The 23,372-nt window shown below is 46.9% G+C and overlaps 1 protein-coding gene across 1 annotated transcript in view; it reads left to right on the forward strand.

Annotated features, from left to right (window-relative positions):
* cux2b (cut-like homeobox 2b) overlaps positions 1–23,372 on the forward strand; it is a gene marked incomplete at its 5' end in the record, with an annotated part of 84,417 nt that overhangs the window by 56,745 nt on the left and 4,300 nt on the right. The window contains 18 exons of the mRNA XM_080532114.1: positions 1,677–1,755; positions 11,977–12,117; positions 12,330–12,471; positions 13,077–13,153; positions 13,652–13,718; positions 16,058–16,106; positions 16,817–16,921; positions 17,294–17,485; positions 17,589–17,647; positions 17,779–17,827; positions 18,114–18,216; positions 18,544–19,179; positions 19,797–19,898; positions 20,201–21,054; positions 21,536–21,701; positions 21,915–22,214; positions 22,412–22,600; positions 22,841–23,117. Of these exons, the coding sequence (XP_080388240.1) occupies positions 1,677–1,755; positions 11,977–12,117; positions 12,330–12,471; positions 13,077–13,153; positions 13,652–13,718; positions 16,058–16,106; positions 16,817–16,921; positions 17,294–17,485; positions 17,589–17,647; positions 17,779–17,827; positions 18,114–18,216; positions 18,544–19,179; positions 19,797–19,898; positions 20,201–21,054; positions 21,536–21,701; positions 21,915–22,214; positions 22,412–22,600; positions 22,841–23,117 (3,587 nt within the window). The remainder of the gene's footprint in view (positions 1–1,676; positions 1,756–11,976; positions 12,118–12,329; positions 12,472–13,076; positions 13,154–13,651; positions 13,719–16,057; positions 16,107–16,816; positions 16,922–17,293; positions 17,486–17,588; positions 17,648–17,778; positions 17,828–18,113; positions 18,217–18,543; positions 19,180–19,796; positions 19,899–20,200; positions 21,055–21,535; positions 21,702–21,914; positions 22,215–22,411; positions 22,601–22,840; positions 23,118–23,372) is intronic.

A 23,372-nucleotide genomic window follows, 5' to 3' on the forward strand; every position in this document is an offset into this window, starting at 1 on the left:
GGCTAGGAGACCCCGTGCCTGTGCAAAATGGAGCCCTGTTGCGTTCATGGGTCCTGTGCTTTTTTACATATGCAGTTCAGGGCCCCGTTTGTGTGTGTGTGTCTCTGTGTGTGTGTGTGTGTGTGTGTGTGTGTGTGTGTGTGTGTGTGTGTGTGTGTGTGTGTGTGTGTGTGTGTGTTCAGAGCACTCACTAAAGATGAGGCGTAGGTTGATAATGAAGTTTCCTATCTATGTATCAGAACTACCTTCTCTTTAGTGAATAATTTAAGGAAGGAATACAGGAATTCCAGAGCTACAGTTAATATACGTATATACAGTATATATACATATATTTTTATTTTATTTTTATTTTACATTTTTCTACTAAGGGCAAACATAAAACAGACTATCTGATTAAACTAATCACATTGTTTGGGTTGCTAATGTGTCTGTACACATCATTGCCATGGTGTTTTGTTTGGGCTGAGGCTCTATTCATGGTGACTGTTTGCTGATCCAACAAAGTACTGTCATGTCCTGGAAAGAACAGTGAGAGGGAGAGAGGGAGAAAGAGAGAGAGAGAGAGAGAGAGAGAGAGAGAGAGAGAGGGAGGGGGAGAGAGAGGGAGCGAGGGGGGGAAACAACACTATAGCTGGGAGTCGGCTGAGAGCTGCAGACTATTGCATCTGTATCGATTGGGCTCCAGCCTTTCTATTTTCCATGAACTCCGGCGAGCAGCTCCAAGTGGGAGTGATGGGAGGGATTTGCTTGATCTTTATGATATTTCTTTAAACATGATGCTGTCGTTAGGCCTCTCCGGGGAAGACACAAGCCATTTCCAGTAAATCAAGGGCTCTCTGTCTCTCTCTGTATCTCTCTGTTTTCAACAGTTGTTATTTATAACGGCTCTAAACAGTCTCCCCCCGCCGTCCTCACAAGTGTTTTCAGTTCTTGTTCCAACTGATATTCTTGAACTGCAGTCATACCGATAAAGAACAGCTCCGACGCACCGTCCACTTGCCTCCTTTAATAGAATCCATTGTGTCGACCAGATAAAAGCTGTAATCTGCACTGACAGGAATCACACAGACAATAGATGACAATCATTTGAATTCAGTCTGCTCCCTGACTGGAGAGGGTCATCTGGATGAGGCTGATCTGATTTAGTACTTTTCAGAGAGAAGGACTACTAGGACTTTCGGTCGATGACGTCCTCTGGCGTAGAGGACAGGGACTGGGCCGGTGGTTCAGGGGCTCGGAGGACTCTAACCCACATATGCACTAGGTGCCAGGTGCTCTCTCCATGGGGCCAGGTGGTGGTTAATTCCATTTCTTTGTCCCTGCTAATGAATCGTTAATTGGTTTGCATCACCCGCGGAGGGGAGAATAGCAGGTGCTGAACGCTGGTGTGACGGAGGCCACAGACACTGACCTGGCTCCTGGTGTACACCAGCGCCTGCGTTTAACAGGCCAAATGTCACACTACAACAACACGCATCCAGCATCGGAAGTTTGAGAGGCCAAGTCTTATTTTTTCGAATGTAAATATGTACAGTATACCCCCCAGCACATACTGTAAAGCGGCCTGCAGCGTTCACCACACAAGCCCATCAGCAACAACAATGTCATTACCGTCTACGGCAGTTGTTCTCCCTGCCTGAGGTTTAACCCTGCGGATTGTGTGCTCCTCTCTCCAGGTGGTTGCTCTGAACAAGCGCAGTAAAGAGGCCGAGTCTGCATTCCTGGGAATCTACAAGCAGCTTATCGAAGCCCCAGGTGAGTCTCACACCTGGTGCACAGCCACATCACATCACATCAACAAAACAAACAGCACACATAACCTCATGGAACAAGCCCCCCCTCCCCCACCCCCCCCTTCAGGAGATCGCTCCACATAGATAAGCGTCACCCAGCGGTGTTCCGTCTTACAGGGCACGGCCCCACCAGCAGAGGTCGCTGTCAGGCATCGCCCTCGTCTTCTAATGAGTTATAATCATCACATCCTACCGTAAACAAAATAATTAAATTGTTAATGAAACATTCACAGCTGTGCCGTAGTTTATTTTACTTGAGTATGAGTATATACTTGAGTATAGCTCTGGGTATATGCATTCAATTGGCTGTTTTCCTCGGATGGCTTCTTCTATGGTAGTGAAATGGTATGAGTAGGGATACTGGTAGTGTGCATGTTCAATATGTCAAAGGTAAGCATGAGGGGCCGCTCCACCAGCCCCATGGTCCCTAGTGGTTCGAAATGGCGATGCCAGACTCCACATACTTGTTGATACATTGTTTCAATGTCTGCCGCGTCTTCCCTACTGCTTTCCCCCGGGGTCTCCTGCGTCTTAAGTAGCTACATAGCAAGTGACCGTAGCTCATAGAAATAGAAGCTGCATGATTGTGCCCACAAGAAAGAAGAGTATATATCCTGCTCATATGTAATAAATCAAATCAATATGTATAATTAGAAATTGCATTACGGTTAGGGTTCAATGATGGAAACGTGTCATTATCACATGTATTTAGGGTTAGGGTTAGGGTAAATGTATATTTAATTATAGAAAGGCGTCATTATCACATGTATTTAGGGTTAGGTTTAGGGTAAATGTATATTCAATTATAGAAAGGTGTCAGTGTCCAACTCATTCATGTAGGCTGTATCCAACGACATCCATGACAGGTGCTGTGTTTTGTTTGACTGTGGTTCCACGGACCTGCATCTGAGTGACCCCATACATCACTAGACCAGCGTTCTATGACTACTGTAGGAACACACAGAAAGACACCATACCTGGAGCTCTTATATGTTTTGTAGAGCATGCTGTCAGAGTGGTACCCAAAACTCTGTGTGGGGCCACGTCGAAACCCAGAGCCGGTCCTTGAGTGTTGCATTGCTGAGGAGAGCAGATCCTTGTGGGGATTGGCTGTTGATTGCAGACGGCCAATTAAAACTCAACTGTAGCTTGTCTTAGTGTAGGGCCCGGGCCTGATGAGGCCAGCAGGGAAAGAGAGAGAGGGAGAGAGGGAGAGAGAGAGGGAGAGAGAGAGAGAGGGGGGGGGGGTAGTGAGAGTGTGTGTGTGAGAGAGAGATAGAGGAAGGGGGAGAGATTGATGGTGTGAGAGAGAGAGGGGGGTGAGAGAGGGAGAGAGAGGGGGGGGGGGAGATTGAACATGTGAGAGAGAAGGGGGGAGAAGTGAGAGACACTGTATTTATTGTGTTGTTGTTATTTGTTGTCAGGGCACACATGGTATTGCTCTTAGTTGCAGAAGACGGGAGCAAAATCAGAGAGAGAGAAATAGCGAGAGGGAGGGGGGAGGAAGAAAGAGAGAGAGAGCGAGAAAGAGAGGAGGAGGGAGGGAGGGAATGGGACAGAGTGAGAGTGTGAGAGAGAGAGAGAGAGAGAGAGAGAGAGAGAGAGAGAGAGAGAGAGAGAGAGACTGTTTATGCTGTTGTTGTTTTTTGGTGTCAGGGCACACATATAGTATTGCTCTTTGTTGCAGAAGACGGGAGCAAAATGCAGTCCAATCTCCGGCTAGATCAGAGGAACACTCATGGCAAGAGTAGAGAATGCTGTTTACAGATTCAATGAATACAAGATAAAAGTGTGTCTGAGAAATAGCGATGTGGCGACTGACTTTTAAAGGTCTCCATTTTTCCTTGAAGTTTCCTGCTTGATATTGCGCCACACACTTTGAATGGAGTTATTTCCTTGATAAGAAAATGCCTGTCTTTGAAGATGTATTCGGTTTGATTTCCTGACCTATACCTTCCCGTATCAAGGACTTAATGGAGGACCCGGGAGAGGTTTAAGGCTATATTTTGTCATGAGCACATTTTCTTTCGAGAGCAGAGAGTACTAACAGTGGAAATGAAACCGAACAAGGACTTAATCTCTACAACAAGACAGCGCATTGACATGAAAGAACACCCATAAACCATGTGGTGTTTAAGCTGTAAAAAGGAACCCCTGTAGCTAGGAGTTTAAAGATAAAAATAATTTCACACACACACACACACACACACACACACACCTAAACACACATACACCCACACACACACACACACCCACACACACATACATAAACACGCATGCACAAATGCACGCAGTCGCACACACACACACACACACACACTCACACGCAACTCTAATCAGCTCCCACTCTCTGTTCATCATCGATGTTATTTCAACATAAAGGACATCAAAATAGAGCTCCTTTGTATCTCCCAGTGATTACCCCAGGTGGAAGTGGAGCCCTGCTGTCTGGGTAATGTCACAGCACAAAGCTGGAGCAGGCCAGGTTACATCAGGTGGCCTTGGATTAGCATATCCAGACGCTTATCTCCATTTGACCTTAGCTGGTCCCCCACCAGTGTCGGCATCAGGGTGATGAGGTGAGAGAGGACAGGGTGACTCCTTCACCATAGAGCGCGTAGTCCCAGCTCCCTCAACGCAGGTAGTATGGCCTCCTCCTGATGGGCCTGCCACAGGGAAGGCGATTTGAAAGCACTGCCGTAGTAAAACTACAACCTGCTTGGGTCTTGTTTGTTCTGTGCCATTTACACTCACCGAACATTTCATTAGGAACACCTGTACACCGTCTCATTCACGGAGGTGGTGTAATGATGTGGAGAATGTTTTCTTGGCACACTTTGGGCCCGTTAATACCAATCAATCATCATCGCTTGAATGCCACAGCCTACATCATGGCCACAATTTATCCATCTTCTAATCAGTAGAATGTAATGGCTACTTCCAGCATGATAATGGACCATATCACAAAGCAAAAGTTGTCTCAAACTGGTTTCATGAACATGAAAATGAGTTCAGTGTTCTTCAGTGGCCTTCCCAGTCACCTGCTCTGAATCTAATAGAATACCTTTGGGATGTGGTAGAATAGGAGATTCACAGCTTGACAGTGGACCTGAGAAATCTGCAGGAATTGCGTGATGCAATCATGTCATCATCATGGACCAGAGTCTCAAAAGAATGTTTCCAACATCTTGTGGAATCAGTGCCATGAAGAATTGAGGCTGTTTTGAGAGCAAAGGGAGGCCCTACCCAGTATTAGTATAGTGTTCTTAATAAATTGTTCAGTGAGTGTATTCCCTAAATGCAATGTCAGAGTATCTAAGACTTCTAAGCCTCTGACTCTACTTCTTGGCTATAGTATGTTGGTGTTTTTTCTGATATCCTTTACCTTCTTGCTGATGCCAAAGGAGGGTCACAACAATGAGAGGAGGGTATTTGTGTATTGCCCCCCCCCCTTACAGAATCTGCCATCTGTGTGGTGGGCCTGCGGTATCCAACGCCTGTTTATCATTGTACATCTCACCGGCCCTGTCCAAGGTCACCCCCCTTCCCAGAATGCATCCCTCCAGGTACACCAGAGGACAGTCATTTGGCTGTGGTCCCCAATTTATTTTCCTCCCCCCCTCCCCCTCCGACACCAACACTGAGCTTTGCCACCGTTCTCCCAACAAACGCTCAAGCTCATGTATTTTTAATGTTCTGACAGACGCAATTATTCTTCACACGCCGTGCTCGTTAATCTTAATGCCATTATTACTATTCATTGCCAGGCCTTTTTTTTTCTTGCCTCCTATTATTTCATCTGAATGAGTCCCTCCACCCGGGTCTACTGTATGTGCTGACACTCAGAGGCCGTGGGTCTGGCCAATCAGAGCGGGCCAGCAGCAGAGTTAATGAATGCAAGAGCAGAGATAGGGAGGAGGGGGGAGGGGCCAGGGCAGCAACTCAATAGGTGACCTGTTGTATCAGTGACGTCTGGTGTCCGGTGTCACGACACACAATGAAGTATCGGTTATTGAATACAGACAACGTATCAGTTGCGTATAACTTGATGCTATGCTGTTGCTTTTCATTTTCAGAGCTCAAAGTTTATGAAGGGACTTTTATTCTCCCTTCGCGACATCCTCGCGGCTTTATCGTTTCACTATTTTTGTGTTTTATGAAGTAATGGTATGGTATGTTTATTAACCGTACAAGTACTTTATTGCCCTGTGTACAGTAACTTCAAACAAAGAGCAATGAGAACCCAATGAAAAAGTAGAAGATCTGGAAATGTGCTTATTGGATCCCCAAGCCCACACTTTTCACTTTGACTTGTAATTTTGACTTGTTTCTCCCCGTGCTCCGTAGTAACTCCTACCCATCGCTGGGCCTGATCTGTTAACAATGTCTCTTTGTTTATCACACCTCCACACTGTTTTGATCAGTATAAATAAACAACTTCCAATCATTTGATATGAAAAGTCAAGGCAGTTTCCATGACTGCACCCCTCGCTGCGTTTGAACGTTGGCGTTTGTTGCCGTTGCTGCGAGAGGAGAGGAGCGTAGCGGGGCCCTGTCGCCGGGGGCGTAGCCCTGAGACTGACGCTCCAGGTGTTTGCTCTACCTCCTCTGCTGTCTTTACACACTCTTCCCTCAGGATCACCCCACCACTCTCCCCCTCTGCCTCTCCTGAAGAACACAGCACCTTTCATCTGAACGGGGAGCTCACTTACACTGTGTGAAGGTGCTGATCTGAATGCACTCCTCAAAGTGTGTGTGTGTGTGTGTGTGTGTGTGTGTGTGTGTGTGTGTGTGTGTGTGTGTGTGTGTGTGTGTGTGTGTGTGTGTGCGCGTGCGTACATGCGCGCGTGTGTGTGTGCGTGCGTGTGTGTGTGTGTGTGTGTGTATGCTGGGCCCTTGGCAGGCCTGAGGTCTGCCTGCATCACCGTAAATGTCTAGGCAACAGTGCAAGCTAGTGGTGACCAGTGGTACTACGGGACAGCACAGGTACAAAGCACTCCCAAATTCCATCATGGATTGGTCACTTTGTGGATTGATTGATTGATTGAAAACTTTATTAGAAGATTTGCAGGAGTAGGTACATGAAAGTACATATTACATACTACGTCAACTAACAGGATAAAAACCCAAGAAAGCCACTGGCTTATTTCAATTGGGGTCCTTGATTCTCAATTCATCGTTACATGTAAGACAGACAAAAAAAACTAGTACTATCTACAAGATAATACAGACAAATAACTAGTACTATCTACAAGATAAACATACATCCATCATGGGAAGAACAATATAACAAAACATTAGGTATGTACAGTGGACAGTAATCATACCTGTATCAAAGTGTCCTTGGACTGCAACGTTGCACCAGCAGTGCATATTGACCTCAGTTAGTAATTTCCTTTGAACATTTTAGTGTGTTTACCTGATCCTATAGTATGCATACTCAAAGAAGTCCCTCAGTGGGATCCCTCATAATACATTAGCACCCCCTTGAGAGAGAAAGGCTTCAGGGGGCCTGTTAGTCATAGAGGGGACTTTTATAATGGCGGTGCTGCTGAGTACCTTCTGTCAGAAGATGAGAGGGAACACGGAGCTGAGCGTATTTGCGGCGGTATCGGAAATGAGAGCATGTAAAAGCTGATGGAAAACGAAAGCTCTCTGGGCGGGACGAGATTATGCACAAGTGATTAATAAGAGCAGTAATAAACAAAGGCCCAGGAGATGTTTGAGGTGGTTAATAATGCATTATGTTCATAAAAGAGCTGGGCCGCACCAATGGATCCCTGTGGAGCAGGAGACCCCAGAGGGATTGGGAGGAGTGTGTGTGTCTGTGCTCATAAGAGAGAGGAAGTGTGTGAGTGTGTGTGTGCGTGTGTGTGTCTATGTGTGTGTGTGTGTGTGTGTGTGTGTCTGTGTGTATGTGTGTGTGTGAGTGTGTGTCGAAGTGTGTGTGTGCGTATGTGTGTGTGTGTGTGTGTGTGTGTGTGTGTGTGTGTGTGTGTGTGTGTGTGTGTGTGAGATGTTGGGATTAATGGTACGACTGAAATTCCAACCGATAGGAGCATACGTGAGGAACTATTCCAGTTGTTGTTAGGCATTTCTGCTCTCTTAATTGTTTACTAATTGTGTAGAATGGCAACTAGGTCATGAATGTAATGTTTCAATTAAGGTTGAATAACTTTTTTGGTGCCATTTTCTAGACTCTCGTAGCGTAACATGTGTCTTTCAACAGTGTCTTTCAACAGTCTTGTAGAAAATGCTGGCAACTGATGCTATCTCCTCTATGTCCTTCAGACTGACAAAGACGTGGGGAACAGAAGAGTATGTTTGTCTTTCAGCGTGTCCTTCAGCGCACTATAAACACAAAAATACCTCTTTTTCTCACTGTCTGTCCTTTTCTTCATGTTTTTTTGTTTTTTGTTTCACTCTATTTTCCACATGAAGGTAAAAGGAGAGACTTCCAATCCATTATGCTCTCTGAATATCAAATGCTTATTTGATTTTTAAAAAGCGCCACGGAAACAGAATGACATATTTATGTTTTCATGTTTTCAAAGTCCTTTTTTTGATAATTGTTTCATTGTTGCTAAAAAAACTATTTCAGTTTCACGTAGGTTCAAACCAGGATAGACATTGGAGGTTTGAGTGTTGTGGGCTCTGAAGTATGACAGTGTAGTTGTTATAGAGTAGATTACTTTTTAGGTTTTTCCCACACAACTGCTGAAGACGGAGCTTCCCAAAGCTATGCAGAGGCTTGGCACCTTGACTCTGGTCTTAAGTCCGTCTACACTGTATGGTCAGAGCTTTGCCCATGCATTGTAGGGCAGGGAAGGGTATGTCACATATTATAGTATTAATACATTCTTCTTTACAGACAGTTTGAGATGACCTTGACTTTGCTACATTAAGTATTTGTCTTACTTTTAAATAAATACTTTGTCCTTTACTTTTCTATAACAAAAAAAACAAAAAAACTTTTATGAAAGGAAGCCATCTTGATGAGGACACTCTCTGGAAGTTGAACTAACTGTTCAGTCAACCTAGTTGTGGTTCTTGACAAGAGTGTTTCAAGAGTCTTGTTTTTGAAGACCACTCGAAGACAAAACAAAAGACTGTTTTGAATGAAAAGGAAAAAAAAAACTTGAAGCTCAGCCTTGTAAATTAATTTGTTCGTGTTGTATGATGGGAACACAGCTGGCCTCATTAACATGCGCACAACAAATAATTATAGCAGGTTTTTTTTCTCTCCAGCCAGCCAGTGCTTGGCTAATGGGCTTGCTGGGTTAATTATGTCAGAGCGTAATTACACAGAGCCCAGGGAGACGTAATGGCGCACCCCACTGAGCCCACACTGGCTAATGATGGTGTATCGCTGACAGGGCCAAGACGGACCGCCCCAACACACCTGCTTGCCTTGGCTTGCACCACCCTCGTCCAACCCCAGACATGTCCTGAGCCCGTCCCCTGTCCCCTGTCTCTATGGTCCCGTCGACAGTGTGTACACAGTGGGCCCTTGCCCACCGTGGGCTGATGGCTCACCAGGGACCCCCCCCCCCCCCCCCTCTACTGAGAGATGAGCAACAGCAGAGAAACATCAGCGTGGTGGCCGGCAGGAACCAGCCCAGCCATGGAACAGCCATGGAACCTCATTATTTTGTATCTGTAAGAGTGATGCAAACCCAGTCCATAATATCATCAACAATAGCTGGGACCCCACAAACAGATTCCACTGCTTACAGTTGGGGGGCTAATGAACACCAAAGAGTACCAATCCAACTCTTGAAGAACCGGAGTAAAAGAGCAGTTGAGACCAGGACCTTGAACGACTGGTGGTGATACTTGCTGTCTTTGGAGAGGACAGGCGTGTATATATGCACATATGTACCGTACCTATATATGTGTCCGGAATGACCTTGCTGAACCCCTCATAGCGTTGTGCATTCGTCCGCAGCTTCTCTCAGTCACTTTGATTCATGTGTAGATGGACCTATGTTTCACTGGAGGGTATGATGTATTAATGTCCTGTGATTTACGACCGTCAACGAGGTGGTGTTGTGCTATCCGTTACCCTGACCTCAGGGCAGATGTCCAATCAGCCATAATTAAGATAAGGGCCAGATGAAAAATATTTTACGGTTTATTTGCATAGAGAGCGATATGACTCACTCGAGATAGCGGTGGGTCGGCCATGCCTTGTTTCCTGATTAGAAGGAAGCTGGTTGTGTGGAGCAATTTGGGTTAGAGTATCTGCTCAGGTATAATTGCAGAGTAGTGAAAAATTCCATTGGAGTTCTCCCCCCCCCTTCCCCCTTTTATTGTGAGGATTAAGTGTTAAAGACTTGCCCGTGAAGGAATTTTCAGGACTGCTTATTAGCCAGGTCAATTAGTAGCCTTATTCTCTACGGTTATCAGCAGTCTTCTTTGACTCTCCCTTCAATAATAGCCCTCTGAGAATAACCCTACTGTGATCCTCTTTGCCTGGGTTAATGTTGTATACAGATTTAAGTTATATCCTTTCACTTTAAATTTGACTTCACTTTAATTTTGCCTTCACTTTTTTTTCCCCTAGCCACTGATTGATAATCCTTGCTTGTCCATGTGTGAGAGATCCCTTACTATAATCTCTGTCCTTTGATCATTGAAAGTTGAAAGGATATATGGGGAAAGAGGCTGATAACGTGATTTCTGTGACAAGGGGTCGATGGTATAGCACTGTTTTAAGTCATCCTGTTTGTCTTAGAAGAGCTGTGTTCTTAAGTGTGATGTCCCATGTGACTGATGCAATATCTCTAGAGTTGGTGTAACAGTGAACACAGAGAGAGGTTGACTGTAAATGTTCCTGGGAAAAAATAGTTCAATCGATGATCCAAATGTTTCTGATGAAAGCCCTCTTATGTCAAACGGCAATGTATGCGCAGCATTTCCGCAACTTGCTCATTTAGAGTTAGGCCGTCACAGATGAGCATGTGTTTATGCTGCTGTGTATTTGTGGCCTGTCTATAGATGGTGGTGTACTCTCACTGGTGTCTGTTGACGTTTAAACGTCTGTGGTTAGGAGTCTCCGTGAAAAGTCAGTTCAGTCAGTGCCCACACTAAAGGGAGGATCGGTCGTGAAAAACAAGCTGAAAGCTTGAGAGGAAAGTTTGTGCGGCAAAGCAGCGATTTTCCTCCTCTTTTGGAGTTTTGAAGGGCTGATGTGTGTGTGTGTGCCCCCCCCCTTGTCAAGCGGCTCCCCTGAGCCTCCCTCTCTATGCTTTGCCACTAGTAGTCACCTCCTTTGGTGAGCGGCAGGCAGGTACACAACAGGAGCAGCTCTCCCTCTCAGAGCTGGTGAACTCTTCGGGAGGGGAAGAAAGGGAAGGGGAAGATTAAAAACAGCCCTGTGATGTGGAGTGCCGAGCCGCCTCCTGAGAATTCCTGGCATAATAATTTAAATGATCAAATGATACAGAGGAGACTTGTTAGTAGAGAAACAGCCTCCTAGTTGGCCCCATGGGCCCGCTGCTGCTGCGCATGCATTGCAAAACAGCTCTTCTGTTGTGCTAAAGAATCTCGCTTTTTTTCCCCCCTTCTTTTCAAGAGCAACACTTTTTACCACACTTTGTTGGATTTGTCTAGGTGTATGCTCGGTGACTTAAGTCCTCGTCGTATTTTACTGCAAACTATTCCTATACCTTTTTCCATTTAGTTTCTATGTGATAGGTTAGGTTCCATCAGATCTCGGTAGATTAGAGAGAGCTGCTGCACTCCTCTCATGTCATTAGGTCCAGCCTGTGAGATGTTCAAAGGGGTCTCAGTGGAGAGAAGTCACTCTTTGGAACCGCTTCTTGGTGGAATTACTAGACTCCTACTGTTGATATTGCTGTGCAGGAGACCGTGTAATATCCTGTACTGCGCTATACTGTGCTGTCATGTACAAGCTCTCCGGGAAACCTCTTCAATGTGCCAACTTTTGCGACCAATTTTGTAATTATTTTATTGTCCAGTATTTTAATCTCTTTTTTGGGGTGTGTGTGTGTGTGCGCATGTGTGTGTGTGTGTGTGTGTGTGTGTGTGTGCGTGTGCATGTGCGTGTGCGTGTGCGTGTGCGTGTGCGTGTGCGCGTACGTGTATGTGTGTGTGTGTGTGTGCGTGCGTGCGTGCGTGTGTGTGTGTGTGTGTGTATATGTGTGTTCTCTTCTCTCAGACCCAGCTCCCGTCCTGGAGGCCACACACACCCTGGAGGAGAGGCTGCAGCAGCTGCAGGGTTCGGCCCCAGACAGCGAGGCCCCGGGCAGGGAGATCAGCGGGCACCGGAGGAGACACCTGGAGTGCCTTGACAAGCAAGGTCAGAGCTACAGCACAACACTCACCATGGGGGTGGGCACAGCTCAACCATGCAGTGTCCAAGTCGTCCTTGAAATGAACAACGTCCCCCTTTTGTCTCACAACATCCATCTTAAGCCACATACAAGCACGTATGCTCTCTGTGGTGGCAGTGGGACATTTAACACAGGGATGATTACATAACTTGTGTGTCCTCGACTCCTCTCCCGACAGACGACACAGAAGAGGGACCAGCAGCGGCCACAGGAGAGGCAGAGGCGTCCAGCCGCACAGCCTGCGTGATGACTCCTAACAGCACACAGGCCCCCCGGGCCTCAGGTTCTCCCCAGCAGAACCACCAGGGCCAGACAGAGGGGTGAGAACCACAGCCCCCTCACTCCCCTCACACTACCCCTTCACAGCCCCCTCACACTACCCCTTCACAGCCCCCTCACACACCCTCCTCACTGTGGAGACGATGATGAGGATGATGAATAACAGTAGTACTTATTCAATCATACATTGACGGTAGACAGAGATCAGGCTTGACAAGGTGGTACGGCCGCACAGACAAGGTGGTACGGCCGCACGATGACATGATTGCATCACGCAATTCTTTTTTCAAGTCCGCTATCAAGCTGTGAATCTCCGGTTCTACCACATCCCAAAGGTGTTCAATTGGATTCAGATCTGGTGACTGGGAAGGCCAACACTGAGCTCATTGTCATGTTCATGAAACCAGTTTGAGACGACTTTTGCTTTGTGACATGGTGCATTATCTTGTGGCATTCATCTTGTGGCATTCAAGCAATGATTGATTGGTATTAACGGGCCCAAAGTGTGCCAAGAAAACATTCCCCTCACCATTACACCACCTCCACCAGCTTAGACAGGTGTAGATGTGCGACACCAAAATCAGCATGAGGGTTACGCCACGTTGTGAGCTTGGTCATGTTTTTTACATTGTGTTTTCTCTCACAGGGAGCCAGGGGACTCAGATGCTACTCTGGCAGACAGACTGGGTGAGGCGGAAGAGAGGATCAAAGTGCTGCATTCATGTGAGTGTACTTTCACATGGTCAATTTCAACAGCATCTAGACCAGGGGTGTCAAAGAAAAGGCCTGTATCTATGGTTCTTATTATTGGATGTAATGGTTCATTCATTATTTATAATATTTTGTTCTAACCTTCAGCCCACAGATGAACCCATCTTGAAAATAAGGCAATTGTCTGAGTCTTGCGTTGCCTAGGGCGCTGTAACACTGTGTTATTGAACTCTGAGGAAATGAGTCATTCAGTATAAACTGAGTATAGGCTGTTGTAATATTGAGTATTGTAATTATATGAGGCGCCGGTGCACACAGCAGTGGACATTTGTTTAGATTTACTAATAAATGTATTATTATTATTATTATTAAATGTATTATTTTTCCGGCCTGCGTAAGGTTGCGTTTGGTCCAGTGTGGCCCGCAACCAAAACAAATTTGACACCCCTGATCTATGCAGTCTGAGTTGAAGGCTTTATGTCTAACATCCCTCCCCTGTCCCCTCTGCAGCTCTGAGCACAGCACAGACAGAGCTGCTGGACCTGCGGTGTAAATACGACCAGGAGAGGGCCGCCAAGTAAGAGCCTGCCTGTGTTGTGTACAGTCTACTGGATATGCTAACTCTGCCCTCCTCTGCCCATGTCCCTTCCGTCCAGTCTGATGCTATCTAATTTCACTCCACACACGCACACACACACACACACACACACGCACGCACGCACACACACACACACGCACGCACACACACACACACACACACACACACACACACACACACACACACACACACCACACACACACACACACACACACTCATCACTGTGTATACACTACCATGTTCTCTCTGCCTCTTTAAAGCTGTGCTGGCTCACTCAACCCTTACTATAGGCATGGTTACTCTCCCGCCTCCTCTATAATATATATACCAATGTCCACTCGAAACCGTAAGAATTGTAAAACCAGAGCGAGAGTGACTCACCCACTAATGCAGGTCGATGAGAGAGGTCTGAGTTTGCCTCCTCTGGCAGCTTGGGCCTTGACAGCCCTCAAGAAGAATTGCTCCATTTAAAGATTGCTTCAGAAAACACTCTACCTTGTCCCCAGTATTTGAGCGCAATGTATCCAGCTCACACCTGAAATGAATCTGAAGTTGTATGAAGGATGTCGATAGACATTCAAGGTAAACACTCCTTTGTTTGGTGGTTCTGCTGTAGAGCACAGTGAGCTGCCGCTAATGGATTTTCTCCCAGGCTTAATCCATGGTGCAATTGAACCGAGGTTTCCAGATCCACCACTGCCATCCATTTTGTTAGATTGAGAGTATTTGCCGGTTTCACTCGCCTCTCATGTTCAGCTGTGGTTCACAGCACCATACCTTGGTGTTGTCCTCACCTGACTAGCAATATCCAAGCCCTTGACCCCCTCTGGCCCCATCACTACTGCCTCTCTCTGGCCCTGTCCCCAAAGCTCTGGGGCGCATTCTCTGCCTCTTAATTACCCTCACTGTCTCTCCTCAATGTTAGTAATCAAGCCGAGTGTGTTTGTCTGCTTTGGCTTGAGTATATGAACAGCCAATCGATAACAAAACATTTTGACGTGCTGCACAAGTTCATTAAATCTGGACGTGACATCTTTTTTCTGTCATTGTGGTCCCATCCATCGTGGGCTTATTGATGTGGGCTGGACACTGCCCAAAACCCTCCAACCTGGGACCTGGGCCCGCCCTTTACTCTACTGTACTGTACTGTACTCTACTGTAACTACTCGACTGTACTCTACTGTACTCTACTGTAACTACTCTACTGTACTCTACTGTACTGTACTCTACTGGTACTGTACTGTACTCTACTGTACTCTACGCTACTCTACTGTACTCTACTGTACTGGTATTGTACTCTACTGGTACTCTACTGTACTGTACTGGTACTTTACTCTACTGTACTGTACTGTACTGTACTCTACTGCACACTCCCACAACTGCTCATTAATGTGGAGACTTTTTTAAGAGTGAAGTACTATTTTGTTGATTTGGTGCCCATTTTAGCTCAAGGCACGTGCTATGGATTAACTCCCAGAAATCTAATGATAATAAAACCTAATGCTTCATGAATGTTGAGGATGAGTTATGAGTAAAGGCAAGCTGTTCTGTTTGGTTATTTGATCTCCACAAACAATCCCATAATCACACGTGAGACAAAGGGGACCATGGGGACAGGGGAGAGACATGGTTGGATTGGTAGTTTGTCTGATATTTTACATTTAAAATAGGGAATATGGAAAGGGGCTTCGTTGTCCTGAAAGACTTCAGAAATCTATGTGCATATTTGAATCAATCTCTCACCGTCCTCGTTAATTCATCTCTCTCCACCTTTTGAAAATCAAGTCCCATGTGTCGAAAAAGAAACTGTTGAACTTCAAACAAACCTCATGAATAATCTCGCAGAGCTGCTATTTAAATGAGACTTCTCTGATTGTTAGATGTATAGAAGGATGTAGGAATGCAATTTCAAATGAGAACCGTGGGTTGGAATCAGACAGCCAGTCCTGTTCCTCTGTTTTTCGGTGGTTGCGTGTTATATGAGCGCTACGGCACTTAGTTGATTTTGTATAATGTCTATGAATGGTGAGTAAAGTGGGTGAGGACTCCTATAATGAAATGATAATGGGCAAAGACTACTGTTGACGTGTAAGTATTATACTGGGATGGTGCGGCACTTTGTGGTCAATGCTAGAATATTGAAGGTACATTAATCATGTATGAGTGTCAAAGTGCCCCCTTAGTAACCCACTGGTTGGTTGATGTTGTTGTTGTTGTGTGTGTGTGTGTGTGTGTGTGTGTGTGTGTGTGTGTGTGTGTGTGTGTGTGTGTGTGTGTGTGTGTGCATGCGTGTCCGTGCGTGTGTGTGTGTCTTCCAGAGCGGCGGAGGTCGGCGTCATCATGACAAACCTGGAGAAGGCGAACCAGGTGAGTGAGGCTATCCTAGGCAGCTCTCTTGATTGAGATTCTCCTTCGTTAAGGTAATCACTCCTGTAATCAAGCCGCCGGTTTAATTAGACACCCTGCGTCCTGCGCCTGCTCCATCGTCGTCGTCCCCCCCCCTCCCCACTCCCCCTCCTCTCCCTCTAGTCTGTGATTAGAGAGTGTAAACCCCAGCCCCCGTCTGTGGGCACTCCACGCCACCGCGGCACCACTCAGCAGAGGACAGAGAGACTGCCGAGCGCGATTGATGCCAGAGCGCCGTGCGCTGGGGCTCTTAGTTACCTCATTGCCTTGATTGCTTCCTTTCCTAGTAATTTCTCTTCTCTTCTTCTCTCTCTCTTCTCTCTCTCTCTCTCTCTCTCTCTCCAGCAGCTCTTAGATAAATGTTCTCAAAATGAATCATTAATTAGCAGGCAGAGTGTGACAGAGCAGGTAAACAGTTGGGGAAGAAAGTGCGCTGACTAAACAGTCCTCTCAGCAGAATGAAGTGGTAGAGGCACTCTTCTGCTATGCCTTGGCTCTCAACCCCTCCCTCCCTCCCTCCACCTCTCTCTCTCTCTCTCTCGCTCTCTTTTTCATGGGGGTGTCATCTCAGATTTATCTGTGTGTTCTCTACCTGTTAATCGGTGCGTCTTCAAGCTAGGTTTTGTCAGTGTCTGTGATTTGTAACGCTGTGATGTAATGTTTGTGTGTAGACAGTGGACATGGCCCAGAGAGAGGTGGAGAGACTAAAGGAGCAGTTGGCCAGTGCCCAGGGCGCAACCCCCGGGAGCTGCCATCCACTAGAGGGCGCCAGTGGGGTAAGACCACATCCTCTCTCTCCCTCCAGCTGAACTACGATAACTAAACTGAACTAAAATAATTATTCATTATTCTAAACCATGAATTTAAAATAATAAATACTGTATGTAAAATAATAATGAATGATTTAAAATGGCTTAACACAATAGAATGGAGTTAAATGGCTAAACACAATAGTGTACATAAACCTACGCTGATGATGTTATAATGATGTAATAACAATACTATCTGTAAACATCAATACTGATGACACACTATGCATTCGTTGACAGTTAAGACCAGCTGGAGGGGATTTAGAATGGTTGTAGATGGATCCCCACCCTTTATCTCTCCCTTAGACTCACTGACTTTGACACTCGTCTGTATTTTAGGAGAGAGATGAGAAGGGTGATGTGTTGCCGTCTCAGCTGGAGGTGGCCCTGATGGCTAAAGACAGAGAGACTCTCAGGCTGCAGGAGAACGCACAGAGACTGCAGTTCACACTACAGGAAGTCCAGGACAGCTCGACCAATCAGATCCTAGAGCTTGAACGCCAGCTGGCCTATAAAGCAGAAGCTATTGAGGTAAATTATGCCGACACATGCGTGCACACAGTGTTCAAAATTCCTATCAAAATCCTTTTGGAAATGTAAATTACAATATGCCTCCTCTCTCTGACCATTTCAGAGATTAGAAGCTAAACTACAATCCCAGATTGACTATGACGAGATTAAAACAGAACTCAGGTGAGACAGCCAGTTACGGCTACAGTATATGGACTGGATGTGCACTGTTAATCTTATCATAGTATCTTATACAGAAATAAAACAGAACATTGTTGTTGTTTTTTTACTATTATTTATTTTTTCTCCTGTAGCATCCTGAAGGTAATGAAGCTAGCCTCGGCTAATGGCAGCTCGTCCCAGGTGAGATATTTGCTGAAGGCCTTATTGTTCATACCCCAGCATTAAACAGTTTGGTTCTTAACAAAACAGACCTTTGTTTTCCTCTTAATGTTCCACTGCTGTCAGGGAAGAAAAAGTACAGCAGTGCCATTGAATGCCTCAGTGACCATCATCCATTGTAGGGATATCTACAGCCACTACATTGATTAATCGAAATTTAACAGCTTGTGTGTGTGTGTGTGTGTGTGTGTGTGTGCGCGCGCGTGTGTGTTTGTGTGCATGCGTGTGTGCGTGTGATCTCCATTAGGACTCTGCCAAGGCTGCAGAGGCTCTTTTGCTGGACAAAGAGGCCTTTCTTCCATCTCACAAGTATCTGGTGGACAAGGCCCGAGTCTTGCACAACAATAATGGTAAGAAAACGGTCCTGGTCTGACTGATTGCAGAGTGTTTTAAAGGGGTGTGTAGTGGACAACTAAACTCTGTCTTGCAAAATCATGTGTAGTGTCTGTCTAAACGGGAAGCATAGTCTATTGCAAACTATTTACAATGTCTTGATTTTATGCAGGGTCTTAAAATGAATTGCCTGTTAGTTGAGAGTCCCAGAGAGCGGTGTTGTCTGCAGTATCTATGTATAGATGTGTGATTTATGTTTGTGTTGGCTCGAAGCAGCTGTAAACTATATGCAGTGGCTGTGAAAGTGCTGCCAAAATGAATGTTTTTTTTTTTTGTGTCTGTAGATGAGGACCACTCTGAAGATTCAGGAAAGGAGGGGAGCAGGCCCTCTGGGTCTCACTCCTCTGCCTCCCAGGTAGACGGACGGGCCTCCCAAAGCCCTGGCCCCCCCTCCGTGGACGGGCTCTCCTCCATCCACGACCTCAGCCGCCCTTTCTCCATCTCCCCCTGCTCAGTGGACAGGCTGTCTGGGGACCACGTCCTCCACAAGCAGCTCCTCTCCCCGTTCTTCAAGAAGGAGGGCGGCTCCCTCATGGCCTTCCCCACCGCCCTGTACGCAGCCAAAGCGGCCCTCATGTCAGCCAGTCAGGGACCTTCAGGAGCCGGGGGCATAGAGGCAGGCCTGCCCAGCGACCAATCCGAGAGCGGGAGCTCCACCGCAGGTGACGAGGACCAGTTGGACACGGCGGAGATCGCCATCCAGGTGAAGGAGAATTTGCTGAAGCACAACATTGGTCAGCGTGTGTTTGGCCACTACGTCCTGGGCCTCTCCCAGGGCTCGGTCAGTGAGATCTTGGCCCGGCCCAAACCCTGGAGGAAGCTGACGGTGAAAGGCAAGGAGCCCTTCATAAAGATGAAACAGTTCCTGTCTGACGAGCAGAACATCCTGGCCCTCAGGACCATACAAGTCCGCCAGAGAGGTGAGTGGACCAGACAGTGGCTGACCTGAGCCAGAGCCAGGGATATGACAGCACACAGCACAGGGTGTGCTAGGAAATACTGGAGTGAAAAAACACCGGCATGTCGAACAGTGTGTTGAACTGTGTTCAACATCGGAAAATAACTTTTTCTTAAATGACAGACATTGCATTTGATATTCTTTATGGCGTACAGAGGACTGTGTGAAGAGGTACTGCGGTAGCAGTATTTTTATTGAAGTATTTCCTATGCTGTGGGATCAAGCAGATTTGTCTCATGACACGCTGTCTCCTGTGGTCCGGTTTGTTTGAAAGACTGGTGGTTTAGCTGGTGGACTTCTCTGCGTTTAAACCATTAAATCTACTTGGCCCACACCCAGAACTTCTCCATTGCTTCCTCCCCCATGTTTGTTGTGTTACTTTTAAACTTTGTTTTCTCCCCAGATTTCTCGGCGTTTGAAAGTTGAGCTTCGCGTATAGCGCAACCTCAGACGCCTAGATCTCAAAGGCAGCCATTGATCTACCAGTCAAAAGCAAAGCCTTGGAACTGCTCTCTGATCAGCCATCCCACTCACCCCCCCCTCTCTCTCTTTTTATTTCTGTTACCCGGTCTATGGCAGGGAGCATCACTCCTCGCATCCGAACTCCTGAAACTGGGTCAGACGACGCCATCAAGAATATCTTGGAGCAGGCCAAGAAGGAGATCCAGTCTCAGAGAGGAGGTGGGACTGGATGTGTTTATACTGTATGTCTGTGATAGGTCATGTGGGACATTTCTTCAGGCATTTAGCAGACGCCTTTGTCCAAAGCGACTTACAACAATAATACACTTTAATCAAATAAAATAGTAACATAACATAATCAAAACATAGGACATATGACCTGATAAATAAATGTTACATGTTATGGTGGTAATACTTTTTTTTATCATTATGGTGTACATCCTTTTTAGAGAAATGTATGTGTTGAAGTTGTGTGAGATTGAGTGTGCATCAGTTGTGTGCTCCTGTGTTCTGTTGTGCAGGCGATGGGAAGTCCTCTCTGGGCAGCACGTCGAGCAGGAGCAGTAACGGGCCAGGCAGCAGCTCTGACGACACCATCAAGAACATCCTGGAGCAGGCCCGGAGGGAGATGCAGGCACAGCAGCAGGCCCTGATGGAGATGGAGTCCAGTGGCAGGGCCTCGGCCACCAGCACAGGAGCCCAGGTGGAGCACCTGGGGCCCCCAGAGCCTTCCAAGAACCTACCCCTACCCACGTTCATCAAGCAGGAGGAGGGGGGCATGGTGACCATGTGCATGGCCAACCCCATCAACAGCCCCCAGACCCCGCTCAGTGTGCTCTCTCCTGCCGCCTTCGTCCAGAACATCATCCGCAAAGTCAAGTCAGAGATCGGCGAGGTGGGCACCTACTTTGACCAGCACTGGTCTGTGGAGCGGGGGCCTATCGTAGGCCTGGTCGGGGGTGGGGGCGGGGGCGGCTCCTCTCGGCCCTTCACCTCAGTGTCGCCCTCCCTGTCCTCCTCCTCGTCCTCGGGGCCCTCGGCCCTGCCCCGACCCTGGCACCGCCTGGAGAACGGAGAGTGTCTGGCCAACAGTGAGGAGGCGTCTGCAGCTGAGGAGGAGCCGGTGGTGGGGCGGCCTGTGGAGGTGAAGGTGGAGTCTGACGTGTCGGTGAGCGGGGAGTCCCCTGGCTCTGGTGGGCGTCTGTCCTACTACCCAGCGTACATCCCCCGCACCCTGAAGCCCACCGTGCCCCCGCTCACGCCAGAGCAGTATGAGCTGTACATGTACCGCGAAGTTGACACTGTCGAGCTCACCCGCCAGGTCAAGGAGAAGCTGGCCAAGAACGGCATCTGTCAGAGGATCTTTGGTGAAAAGGTGAGTGTTCACATTATGAATAATAATAATAATAATAATACAAAAATAAATAATAATAATAATAATAATCTATCTTTACCTCAATATATTAGCATATCATAATAAAATACCTATACAAATAAGTCATTTGTAAGGCTTGTTTTTTTTTAAGTCAAAGGTTATTGAAACTTATATCAAATGGGTGCTACACTCAATGCATTTTTATCCTGTGGTAGCAAAGCCTTTTCCTGAATTTGTATTGGTTGTATGCTGCTGCCCTCTAGTGGTTGTAGATATACAATAGTGTAAATCAACCGCTCCTTATTTATTAATCTGTCCATTATTCATACAGAGAGTCAGGACATAAAAAATCTCTTTAACAAGAGGGACCTGTTCTTCTTGATTGTATTATCTGCATGACTGCTACCATGCTCATAGCTTGAGGGTTATTCAGTTTGGACAAGTTGACTCTATTCCTGTGGTTGGTTGGTTTCTTCAACAGATTCTGGGGCTGTCCCAAGGCAGCGTGAGTGACATGCTGTCCCGGCCCAAACCCTGGAGCAAGCTGACCCAGAAAGGCAGGGAGCCCTTCATCCGTATGCAGCTGTGGCTGCTGGACCAGCTGGGCCACGGACTCAACCAGCTCCCCAACCAGGGCCTCTCCCTGGGTGAGTCACTCCAGACCACAATTACTCATTTTGTAGCATATACACATTTTTCATATGGAAATACAATTTCCATATTTTTTACTCATGCAATAATGCAGTGGCAAAACTACTGTGGCTTTCAAAGTTCCTGGAACAAACAGAAGGACCCATAAGCTGTTTTTCACAGTGATAATTTTACTCTTTCTGTTGTTTTTTCATCCATCTTCCTTTCAGATAAAAGTCCTGTGACAGCCCATTCCTCGCCCTCCCCGCCCGCCAGCCCAGAGGAGAGCCACCCCAGCCCGCTGGTAGAGCCAGTCAGCCTGGCTCTGGAGAGCAGCAAGGAGAACCAGCAGCCTGAGAGCCTGGGCCTGGCCCCCCAATCAGACGGAGGGAAGTCCACCCCCAGCCTCCTGTCCCTGCACCGGCCTCACACCCCACTGGGCATCCAGGAGCTGGTGGCCATGTCCCCGGAACTGGACACATACACCATCACCAAGAAGGTCAAGGAGGTGCTAACAGACAACAACCTAGGTGAGGCTGTGTTGGTGTCCCAGGATTGCTGGTATAAAACCTGAGTACATCTATTTGTGGATGCGGTGGGTTTACCACTGTATGTTATGAGTCTATATGTCATCAGTGCACAGACAAACATACTTGATGTGTGCACTGGGAAGTATCCAACCCATATAGGTTCGTGTTGTTTACACTCCTGTCTGTGTGTGCTGTAGGCCAGCGACTGTTTGGGGAGAGTATTCTGGGCCTCACCCAGGGCTCTGTGTCAGACCTACTCTCCAGGCCCAAACCCTGGCACAAGCTCAGCCTTAAAGGCAGGGAGCCTTTTGTCCGCATGCAGCTATGGCTCAATGACCCTCACAACGTGGACAAGCTGAGGGACATGAAGAAGATGGAGAAGAAAGGTATATTTACTGTACCAAACGGTCTTGTTTTAACACCACCACTAGTGTGCCCTTACTAAGTAAGGCACTTAACCCTAAATTACTCCAGGGAGACGCTGTAATCTCTAAATCACTTTGGATTGCACTCCATGTTTTAATGTGCTGTATGTACTGTATGTCCTTTATAATGTATGTATTACTGTTGATCCATGCTTTCCCATCCTCTGCCGCTAATCCTCTGTCTCCGCGTGGTCCTCTCAGCCTACCTGAAGCGGCGGTATGGGCTGCTCAGTACCGGCTCAGACAGTGACTCTCCCAGCGCCCACTCTGAGTGTGTGAGCCCAGCACTGGCCTCCTTGGACCTGTGCCCCTATAGCCAGGTGAAGAAGATCCGGGTGGTGCTGGGGGCAGAGGAGAAGGAGTCCCTGAGGAAAGCGTACCTCTTGGAGCCATACCCATCCCAGCACACTATCGAGATCCTGGCCTCCCAGCTTAATCTGAAAACCAACACTGTCATCAACTGGTTCCACAACTACAGGTCAGGTCACATTTCTCAGAATACTATCTTCCGCCATAGATTGAAGACCCATCTCTTAACTGTCCCTCCTAAAAACCTCCTCATCCCCACTACCCCCCTGTACAGTTTCTCTACTATAAATACATTTATTTTAAAAACTGCCAATGGCCCCTGGTCATACGATAGATTACATTTTCTTATGGTGACAGTTGGATAGATGATTCACAGTTGGATAGATGATTCACTTACTTAGACAAATGTATTTGTTGTTGCTGT

This window comes from Nansenia antarctica (genome assembly GCF_963989245.1).
Source record: "Nansenia antarctica genome assembly, chromosome: 5".
NCBI lineage: Eukaryota > Metazoa > Chordata > Actinopteri > Argentiniformes > Microstomatidae > Nansenia > Nansenia antarctica.